The sequence below is a fragment of the Tubulanus polymorphus genome, chromosome 4 (assembly GCF_964204645.1).
Source record: "Tubulanus polymorphus chromosome 4, tnTubPoly1.2, whole genome shotgun sequence".
In the NCBI taxonomy this organism is placed as follows: Eukaryota; Metazoa; Nemertea; class Palaeonemertea; order Tubulaniformes; family Tubulanidae; genus Tubulanus; species Tubulanus polymorphus.
In genome coordinates this window covers 15,479,242-15,491,342 of record NC_134028.1, presented here as the reverse complement: position 1 = coordinate 15,491,342, position 12,101 = coordinate 15,479,242, and the positions used below count along the sequence as shown (strand labels likewise).

General features: G+C 35.2%; 1 protein-coding gene across 1 annotated transcript; it reads right to left on the bottom strand.

Moving 5' to 3' along the window:
* Positions 1-1,980: 1,980 nt before the first annotated feature.
* LOC141904326 (uncharacterized) lies at positions 1,981-2,497 on the bottom strand. Its single transcript, XM_074792909.1, has 3 exons — positions 2,435-2,497; positions 2,207-2,360; positions 1,981-2,119 (listed from the first exon to the last, which is right to left on the bottom strand). Exons 1-3 carry the CDS (start codon positions 2,475-2,477, stop codon positions 1,981-1,983), a joined length of 336 nt encoding a protein of 111 aa, XP_074649010.1. The 5' UTR covers positions 2,478-2,497.
* Positions 2,498-12,101: the final 9,604 nt, after the last annotated feature.

Sequence of the window (12,101 nt, the reverse complement as noted above, 5' to 3'; positions counted from 1 at the left end):
ATATTCTAAGGTATGCTAGTGGATTTCATTAGAATATGAAGCAATGGAACCAGAATTCTAGCCAGAGTTAAGCGAACTATTGATTCTGCTATAATGTAAGAACTGATTTCCTTTGTGTACTCTTGCAGAATGTGTTATGTATTATTTCAAGCTGTTAAATAATATAGTTAGACAAACGTCCAATTATTGGATCTTTCTTGTTGACTCGTTTAATTTTGTGAGTTAAGAGTTCCAGTCAATCCACAATGTGCAGTGCCTAGCCTTCATCTACACTAAAGCCAAGCCTGTGTATGGGGAAATATCGTTCGACTCCTATAGGCCAGACAAATCAAAGCATGCAATACATTGCAGATAGTAGTCTCCGGCAAGTCGAAAGAGAAAGTAAACCAGGTTTTACCCTGTACCCTACCAGGGAACAAAGACACTTAAAGACTCCTTCCTCCTTGTAGAAATATGGCACCCAATCGTAGCAATGCTAAGTACAGTATACTATGACGGTTGAACCTTTATTAACGAATTTCAATGACACCGAAAATAGAATCAAAATAATCTTTAGTTCCATGCTAGCACTTAATTTGGGTTATCAGGTTCAGCCTAACTGTACTTTCATTCAGCTACTACTTGTATGAGACTTGGCAATGATAAGTTGCAAGAAATCACCAAACATAAGAAAAAATATTGTGAATTAATATTACTGTAATTAAGAATTTATTCAAATGAAGTGATAACTTCATTGTTAGATCGTACCGGTATATGCACATAAAACTATGGCAAAAACACATCTAACAATCCACGCAATCCGCAATCGATCAAGTCGATCATGACGACGACCTTAAGGCATGTCTCTGTAACCGAAGCTAGAGCGTAAAACACGGTTCAGGACTCGTCAGCGGACACCGGCCCGGAAAACATTTCAAAACGTGTATTGTCGGTACCTAGCACGATTTCAGCGTTTTTCGGGAATTCCCAGAAATTTCGGCGTTTTTCGGAAATTCCCTGAAATTTCAGCGTTTTTATTTCAGCGGTTCAGCTTTTCAGTGTTTCAGCTTTTTCAGCGAAGTTCAGGAACCGCACACCGTGAGTAGTGGCCAAAAAATGAACTAGCTTTTATGGATATGTGCGAGTAAAGTATTTTAAGACCCGATTTTTCCGAATATGTTCGCGCAAACATAAGAAATAGTGACACTGAGTAGTAAAGGGGTGTCTACTTAGTTTATCGAAACCAAAAAAGGGGAAATTCCAAATCAGAGGTCATAGGACCTTTAACTGAAAAAGAAGAAGAAGTGGTATTTTACATAGCAGGGTATCTATTGAAGAAATACAAAACAAGATCCGAGTGCCTGGTGTCCTATGACTGTAGTTCTGATAATGCAACGTCTAGATATTTAGATCTTATGAATAGGGGTGGTCTGACAAAGCCAAAAACAGAGTTTTTTGAAATAATTAGGGAAATGGAAATATGTTTTAGACAATTACCAGAGAAATCTGTAAATAAATATGAATTTTGCAACTTGGTAAAAAAATGCTGATCTCGCAACGAAATTTTTGGAGCTTGTTTCTGAATCTGATACCTCTGTAGAATCAATTGAAAATTTGTATAAATGCTTTGTCAACACGTTTTTTGCTGTAAGGGCTCATCAAAAATGTCGATACATTGTTGAAAAATTGGTTAGAGCTACTAAGTTGTCGCGAAAATCGAAAGCCTTAAGGGACAGTTTGTAACATATCTTTCTCATGTTTCTGAATCTGATATCTTCATTCATTTATTACGTACGCATTAGGGGAGGGGAGGGGTAAGTGCAAGTGCGTACTGTAATGCTTAATTTATATGAAAAAATGGCCGATTTTCTGTACAGGGAGAGGTTGAAAAAGTCAAATTGTATCCGTACGTAATAAATGAATGATCCCATTATAGAATTTGTACCGATGCTTTTTTAATACTTGTTTTGCTATTAAAATTTTTGGTTTGAGATACATACATCAGTGTCTTTTGATTTTTGGCAAAGGCCCTTCATCAATTTCGTCTATCCGATTGTCACCTGCAGCTCTTCCAGCAGTATTTCCCTTTGGCTGGAACTTAAAAGCCAGGGATCTTTGAATACGTAACTTGTTTTGATGCCTAGAACATTTAGAAATTGTTTACATTTACCAGTACTTCGTGAATTCAGAACAGTTTTGAATACAAATGGAATGGAGTGTGACATACCCAAATTCATATACTGAAGGATTCCTAGATCTATTGCCAAGTCCCCTGTGTCTTCCAAAATGCTCTTCTATTGGATCTAGGCAGAATATGTTGCTGAACACATAGGGAACACTGTGTGACAAGAGAAATCTTGCTGCTCCAATATACCCCTTCACTACGAATCAATGAATAAATTCATTGGAGACATGTTATAAGTTATGTTTGCAGTATGAATTATTATGATCTTACCCGTAGTGTAAATTCCATCATATGTCTGATTTGACAAAAACATCTTCTCTTTCTCTGCCCTGGTAAATCCCTCCCTGTTACTAACTCAAGTCTTCCATAGATCAAGGTATTCCAGGTAGGATTCAAGGAACTGGAAAATATAGATTATCATCACAATTTTTAAAGCGGTACCACAATTCAGGAATTTTTGTTCAAATTTGTCTCACTTGGAAACGCTCATCATCAAGTCTTCGATATGGGGCCAAGTCTGGTTTTCTTTTGTTGATATGTTCATTGAAAGATCTCACATTTAAGCAGTCAAAGAACCGGTCGGACATCACAATAAACTTTGAGAGTTCAATAACATCAGGACCACCATACTGTTGGAGAACTAGTCCAACTGAACGACTAAGGACCTAAAATTGGAGAGATATCATTTAATGGTGACTTTAAGGGACCTGGTGTCAATTTCATGAAAAAGTTTGAATTAAATTCTTTCGTGGAACTACGTAGATCCTGATTATTCTACATCTACGTTTACTAAATCTGGCGTGGCAACAATTACCCACCTGCACTGCAAGTCTAACTGACATTCTGGCTGCTGGTGTAAGCCGTGCGTGCTCATCTCTCAATTTTGTCATTCTGAGCTGATTAGTACTGTCTTCTCGATACACGTTGTAAATACTACTCCACCAAAGATGTTGACCATTGCTCTGTAAAAAACAAGAATCATAATCTGTACTTTCTTTCTTAGAAATGCCCTTGTAGGGAGGTCTGGAGATCCTCCCCCAGAAAATTTTAGTGCATATTACAGCTTTAAAAAGTACTGTAGACTCTTGTCATAGATAAATGTTGGGTGGAATTTTTCACATGTGATTTTCAAAAGGGCACTTGGTCAGAAGAGGGGAGGGGGTTCTGACCCCACAAACCCCCCCTCTGGATCCGTGCCAGAGCAAGGTCGTTTAAAAATTCAATTGGTAATATATTTACCCAAAGACATCTGGTACCACCTGGCTTGGATTTCTCTAAGTTGTTTCTGATGGTTTTCATCAGATGAGGAGGATCAGAAATGAAAAACAACGGGCGTTTTTCTACTGACATCCAGTTGACAGTCTCACTAACAAGGTTACTTCCATCCGCATGTATACGGTACAAGCGTTGATTTGGGGATGCCTTGTCTGAAGTACTTGATATAACCTATGACAAACTTAACTTCATGTATTACTCATGATAAATTATCGCAAAGTTTAATACCATTCCATGGTTAGATTATTTACCTTTAAGCCCTGTTCTTCCAGATAGAAAATAGCTTCCCATAGTAAGGGATACAAAACATCAGATGTTGCTGTCTTCGTAGCAAAGTATCCAAGAGACTTTTTAATATTGTTGTTGATACCAACTACCATGAAGACCAATACATGATTGGCAAGATCTGTTGCTGACTGATTCTACAAAATGAAAAAAAAAACAGATTTCAAAATGTGAATTGAAAATTTGATGTTGTAAATTTCACTCAATACCTTATCGAAATTCCATGTTTCTGGATTGACAAATCCTACAATTTCACTACCTCTTCTGTCATACACTAAGTCTCCCCTGACTGACATCTCATCATGTAAAAGAACTCCATAGCATTTTTCAGCCGGGAGATCCTGGACTAAAGGCTTAATTTCCTGCATATAAAACCAAATTTTATCTTAGGCCTGGTAAAGAAATGTGACATTTTAACAAGCCCGAGAAACTGTACCTGAAATACATGGGGTTGAAACCCCTCTTTTGGTTGAAAGAAACTGGTGTAATCTTTCAAAGTTGATTTATTCGGCAGTTGGAGGACACCAGTATTCCTCAATGCATCATATGCTCTCGGGCTCTGATAATGAAGATATATTGCAAAACTTTAAAAGAAATTATTTTATATCATGAATATTGACAAAAATTCACTACGGTATTTTCACACTAATGCTCACCTTATCATCATAGGATGCCATCTCATGCCCCTAGGATCACGTGAAGATGCTTTTTTTTTGTTCGTCCCAAAATAGCTGCAAGAATGGGCTATCAATTGTATTAGCTTCTAAAATCTGACCCAACCCTTCCTGAAATTAGATGTGATATTTAGTGACCTGAAACATTGAACCATACACGAAATGTATAGTTCTATAGGCACGTTCAGACGATGATATTTAGACGGGACCAAGCGTTCACACGAAAAATTCTGGTCCGGTCCATTTTAGACTGGTCTAATTTGGCACAGTCTAAAAGAGCGACCAGGTCCAAATTTTGGACCGGACTAAATCTCTGTATTTGTGGACAGAAACTGGTACCAGGTCCGGGCTAAAACGTACTCTGCGGTATAAATTAAATTGTATTAAACTCGTTAGCAATTCGTGTGAACGCACAATCAGATTTGGTCCAGTCCAAATTTGGACTGGTGCGGATCCATTTCGACCGGTCTAACTATTTGTCGTGTGAACACGGCTTATATCTATAAGAAAAATATTTTACCTGAACCTCATCAGCTATGGGAACATTTTCTTTCTCGAGTTTGTCTCTAATGATTTTCAGTTGTGATTCTTGTTCCTTGCACTTCAACCGTACAGATCGCACCTCTTGGACAAGAAGAGTGTGTGGAATAAAAGACAATGGAGTTTTCTTACTTAATACCATCGATTTGTTTTCTTTTCTCAGCTTCATCTGCGGCCGAACACGATTTACATTGATCTAAATAAGAAAATAACATATTTCTGATATAAATATGTGAAGAAAACGGTGTTAGAGGATATTATGATAAAAAGACTGATATACACCATTAGATACATCTGCAACAGTTAAAAAGCAGTTTTTAGAGCGAGGTTCAGAACCAGTGCACCATTTCTTTTCATCGAGCAGCTTGAGAATTGAAGCTAATTTAATCTTTTCGGCATCAAAACTCTCATTTAAGAGACGTCCTGCATTTTAAAATTAGAAATATAAGAACGATGTTTGAATACTATCATGATAGGGTCATTATAGAATTATGAGTTTAAACCATAGAACTTAACTCACCTTCTCTGAATAATTCTGGAATGAAACTATCTTTGAAGATGACTTTCATCAAAATTTCAAAACGGTCGTCCACAAATCCCAGTGCCAAGAGTTTCTCATTGGACTTTAAAACCACCCAGGGCTGAGTTACTTTTTTCGAATCATGGAGGAGTTCGTCGAAGGTATAATAAGCCACGATTTCTCTGACAGATGGAGCTGGTCGTTCAAGCTGAATTTGAAACAAAAAGTAATATCTCTCAATATCCAATTTAACAGGCCTACTCAATACTAACTCTATAGGGCTAGCATTTATGTAGGGACATCAAGAACTCAAGGAAAAGGAAAAATAATCAGAAACTTATTTATTTTCTACTTCGCAAATACCACTAATAATTACTTAGGCTTCTTTCCATAACAAACTTGTTGCTATCGGAATTACCTGGTCCCCATCCTTAGTAAGGCCGTATTTGTAAGTAAGTAATCAACACTAGGAATCTCATGAAAAACGGAATCATAAATAAACATACAGAACAAGGTGAAAAATTCACAACAGGTAAAATTAGAAACGATACTAGAACAAAAAAAAAGCATTCATAGAACGAACTCAGCCAATGAGCAATGCCAAAAACATACACAAACTTCGACATACTGGTTATTTGCGGGTGGATTTTGGAGTGTCTATACTTTTCCTTGGCATAAATAAAGTTGGAAGACTACCTTTTGCCAGTTTATAACTTACGCCTGATGAAAAACTATGAATTAGGCTAGTAGAGATTATGAAATGACTAAGGTTAAACCATATGGTGGTAGGCTTCCTTTAGCCAAAGCGTATGTGTCTATAGGCCTAAACTGGTCATGCAATGCAATAACCTCATTGAATTGAATTGAAATTTATTTAAAAAAAACAAGCAAAGATCGGATGGATGGATGTATTTTAAGCTATCGTGGACTTTTTGGATGAGGACATCGCTATTTTATAGACCTACCGTGAAAAAGCAAACACTTTTTTTCAAAATGATAAGTGCATATATGCTGAACATTTGGATTGAAATTTTTATAGGCCCTGTTGACAGCCGCGATCAGCTGAGCTCTCCACTTGTTGGTTTCTTCGTCAATACCACGCTTCGGAAATGCGACATATCCAATCCCTTCACCCTTTGTTTTTTCATAATAGTTAGAACATCCAGGAATACAGCAGTTGCGACCGCCCTTAGGCATTTTAAAGTACGAATTAGCTATAATCGAAGACAAAGCACATGGATCTAGCGCTGGAATGCAGTTGACGCGTATCGCCACCGGTGATGGCGCTGCAAAAAACACAAGATTACTAGCGGTGCCTAGCGGATTTTTAAGGAGTCGGCCTTCCCTTCCGTTATAGTTCTATGGTTGAATCCACTATCAATGCTGAGTGACAAGTGGGTTCGAGTCCTGCTGGCTGCGAACTGTGTGCGGGCAACACTTCAAAGGCCGTACCTACGTGAGGATAATGAACAATCCAATAGGAATAGTCTTGGGAAACCAAGATCCAAACGACGTACGTAAAGCCAAACAAACAAAAAGACAAACAAACAATCATCAGCCGGCCTCAGTGACACCAACGCCGGCATCGCTCTCTGCGACGTTTTGCATGCGTACATGCATCAGAGCTTGGAGCTCTAAGATCAGAGGGTCTTGCAATTGCATTCAGAAAAATCGTTCTGTTTTTGTTTTCATTATTCAGTGGGGCCTAACAGTTCATGCGTAAAAATGGGTTTTTGTATCCAAATCTTGATTGATATAGGCTAAATATCTTGGCTGGGACATGATGGAAAACATCAGAATAAACTAGTTTCGTCTTTTTAACAGAATCGCATTAATGAGGTTTAACAGTACAAATAGCCTAGGCTAAATCGTTCGGCAGAAAATAAATTCATTTTCAGGAATAAAATCGTACTAGACAAATAGACCTTTAAGTCTGTGGTCCTCCCAATCAACATCGTCATAGAAGATTTGCCGGGAGATGTAAAACATTATAACCACTTAATACCACAGTATAATCTACCAATGCTTCAAGGCCCATGGGCCTCTTGTTTAATATTTTGTATTTGTGATATAAAGTATTCTCCTTTTGAAAAGAAATATTAGATTTTGAAAAAAATTAAATAAAAATAATGGCTAGTTGAAGTTATTGTTTTTTAAATATTTTTTATTTGAATTAGGATTCAATATCTCACTACTTTGGTCTATCTATAGGAGTGGTAACTATAACTGTCCAGATAAGTCATTTCGGATCCTAGATAATAAATCCTCAAACTGAAAATCAATTCAACGAAAACGCCGGGTGGAATTACTATTTCATAAACACATGTATTTTATTCTACAGTCAGTATCGATTTCAACATTCCAAGCCGCTCATTTAGTGAGCGGTAAGGTATGCGCGGAATGCGGAAATCAATTAAGTATAATACAACATCTGTCACTGTAACCATTAACAACGGCTGAACATAGAATAATAGAAAAATGCAATTCGGGTAAATATAATACATTAAAAAATCTATATAGTATGAAAAACAACTGCTGTTACAAATCATCATTGGGATTTTATAATTTCGACCAGAATTCTTTGATTTCCGTGCAATTTTCAAACATTTTTTCGATTTCTGTCAAATGATTTATAACATATGCATGTCTCTTTAACCAAAAATTAGGTAGAGACTAAAGCAAAGGTTCAGGACTCGGCAGCGGTCCCGGCCCGGAAAAAAATTGAAAACGTGTATTGTCGGTTCGTAGCACGATTTCAGCGTTTTTCGCGAATTCCCTGAAATTTAAGCGTTTTTCGGAAATTCCCTGAAATTTCAGCGTTTTCTTTTCGGCATTTCAGCGTTTCAGCTTTTTCAGCGAAGTTCAGGAACCGCTATTAGTCAGTAACCTGTCTGTGGTTTAGTTTCACGATCGGATATTTTCACAAACCACAGTCAGGAATGGGAAGGTCGTTTTTGTATGAAATCTTCGTCAGCCAATTTGACTGACGAGTAATTTGCCTGGCATTTCATTGTCTCTTAATATATCCGTCTAATTGTTGTTGTAATCGACGCACAACAGATTCGTAGTTTGTCTGATACCTATAACACCTCACCTGACGATCTTAATCCATGTGCAAATCGGCCGTAAAGTGAGAGTAAATTTCCGTCGAGTCAACAGCTGCCATTTTGAAAATTACTGGAGGTGCTGGCACCTGTGGACTGTAGCCAGGAAAACAGCACAATCTAATTAAGCGAAACGACGAAATTGAAAAATATTAAGAAATCAACACTTATTCACATTTTTCTTTTACCAGAATTTATTATTTAATTATCTATCGAAAACACGAAGATTTGAAATATAGGTTGGAAAACCATCAAAAATAAAAATTGTCGTTTCGTCTTGGAAGTTTTATATGAATCCGTCTAGGTCCCCTTGTCTTATCATGCCACATGTGCAAAAGCTTACCACCAACGATTAGGGAACTAACTATAGGCCTATGTGCTTTGTCTTCGATTATAGCTAATTCGTAGGCTACTTTAAAATGCCTATAAGGGCGGTCGCAACTGCTGTATTCCTGGATGTTCTAACTTCTATGAAAAAACAAAGGGTGAAGGGATCGGATATGTCGCATTTCCGAAGCGGGGTATTGACGAAGAAACCAACAAGTGGAGAGCTCAGCTGATCGCGGCTGTCAACATCCTCCCCGGCAGGGATTCGAACCTGATGCAATCGAGATTGCCCACGGCACGAAACCCTGCCATTAATCGGTCGAGGATATTTCAGATAGAGTGAGGCCACCTTCTGCATAATGAGCATTTTCCGATGACGTCACCTAATACGTAAAATGGCGGATCCCTCAACCGTCGGGTCGAGGATATTTCAGATAGAGCGAGACCACCTTCTGCATAATGAGCATTTTCCGATGACGTCACGTAATACGTAATCGAACATATGTATTTGTAAACAAAAGCACGTGCTTCCCCGACCAAAGCACGTGCTGCATAGCCAAATAGAATAAAACAGAATTAAGTTCTATTCCACTTACCAAATTGCCGAGATAATTGCAAAATGAGCCGGACACCTAAGGCCACACAAAGAAATACCGTAGTTTCTCAAAAAAGTCAAATGCCGCCCGCGTCATCAAAAAGTACCTAATAAAAATAATAATAATAATAATAAGTAAAATGCGCTCGCCCGCATCGACAAAGCATCATCGTCACTTTTTTATGAAAATTAAAACCCGCTCAGTAATAGGGGTAATGGGCTTTCAGATCAAAGGTCGAAGGGTCGAGCGCGTAAAAAAATGAAAATAACAATAATTTACAGTTGAATTAGTCGCGCACACTCCTAATTCAACTGTAAATTATTGTTATTTTCATTTTTTACTCACTCGCCCCTTCAACCTTTAACCTGAAAGCCTATTATCCCTATTACTCTTAAAATATTCATGTAAATGAATAACATTTAAATTGACAGATTATTCAATATGAAAGAATATATTTACAACATTATTTCAATATTCATATTTGTATGAGTTAGATTTTTAAACATTAAAAGTGTTAGTAAAGTGTGATTGAAATAATACATGATATAAATCATTGAACTTCTAAAATCAATTTAGTAAAAAATTATGTATAATAAATGGAACCAGAACAACCACAAACTATAAACATTACAAATAACACTGGTGTCATAAATATATACTACAAGAAGTGTTCTAAATGTGAAATAGATAAATTAGCTATAACAGAATTTAATAAGCGTAAGATTAGCAAAGATGGTTTTCAATATTGCTGTAAAACTTGTTTTAAACTATATACCAAACAATACCGAGAAGATAATATAGAACATTATAATTATTATATGGCAGAATATATGAGAGAAAGATATCAAACAGATCTTAATTTTAGATTGAAACAATGTTTAAGATCTAGATTAACACAATTATTCAACAAAGAAACACATTCAGAAACACTATCTAATTTATTAGGTTGTACAGATGAATTTCTCAAATCATGGATAATATATCAATTCGATGATAAAATGAATATAGATAATTATGGTGAATACTTTCATATTGATCACGTGTTGCCGATTTCTAAATTTAACATGAATGATGAATACAATAAAAACTTATTTGGAATTGGAAGAATTTAAGACCTTTAGAAAAGAAGGAAAATATAATTAAATCTAATGAACTAGATTTACAGTTATATTTAGAACAGTTAACAAAGGCAAAGAAATTTATTGATCAATGGAACAATAATCCAAATAATGAACAATACGTTGAATCTTTAATGAGTGGTTAAAGAATAATAGATTTTAAATAAAAAGTATTAAAAATTACATATCTTCAACTAGCTAGTATTAGTTATTTATTTGTTTTTTAATATTTTCTTTTCAAAAAAGAATACTTTATATCACAAATAAAAAATACTAAAAAAACAATAACTAATACTAAAATTATTTACCTTTAACTAAGCTAGTATTAATCTAAAGAGATACTGGTATCATTTTATAATACTTATAATATTTTTTTTATTAAATTTCTCTAATATAAATGTCAAAGAAATCGAGTAAGAATAGTATTGATATTGAAAAAACATTAGATGATTTAGGTATTAGTGATAATAAGGATATTAAAAACCAAAATTGAAAATAATATTCAAGTTAATAACAATATATATTATGAATACTACTTATATTGTAAACACCATATTGAACTATTGATTGCTAGCGGAAAGTTTAAACAATTTTTAACTAAGACTATTACTTTTCAAGTAGATGCTATGAAACCCGATAAAGTAATAAAATATTTTAAGATTCATGAAGAGGCAAGATTAGCCCGAATAAACGACTCTATAAGTTATGGTATTATCAAATGTTATTCAAAATTATGTAACCAGTTGATGTACCAATTGATGATGAAAATAAATTATATAGTGATTTGAAAAATGACTACTTAGTTATGACTGAATTACAAAAATGGGTTGGATATGCTTCATTTCAATTAGGATCGGTTATGACATTAATTTCTACTGGCGTCATAACATTTTCGAACATCAAACCTATGGAATATAAATCAGGTAAGAACGAAACAGATGTACTACAACCAAACGTCGAAACAGAAAATGAATCAGAACAAAAATTAACTAAAATAAATGAGTGATGGAGTTAAGAAAAAGGCTAGATCCGAGAAACAAATTAAATGGGCAAGAGAATTAGGTAAAAGATCTTCAGAATTAAAAAAAGCTAAGAAACAGAAATTAACTGATATAAATGAATCACAGACTTTATCTGATATTGATTCAAATAATAATCCATCAAATGCTTCTAATGCTGGAAGTAATTATAAATTATATATCACAATTGGATTAGTAACAGTTATTATATTATCCGGTGTAATATATAAATCAAAATTCAAATCTGATGATAAAGATGATTCCAATGACAATAAACCTATCATACCAGAAAATAAGTCAAATCATAAAACCATTGAAACTAAATCTAAATTATTATTAATGGATTAAAATAAGATGAAAAAAGAACAATATTTAAGAGATTTATATTATAACCCAGAAAGTGAAGTATCATATTCTAACGTTTCAGAATTATGGAATAAAATTAAATCTGATAATGAAAATGGTAATGGTGCCGTATG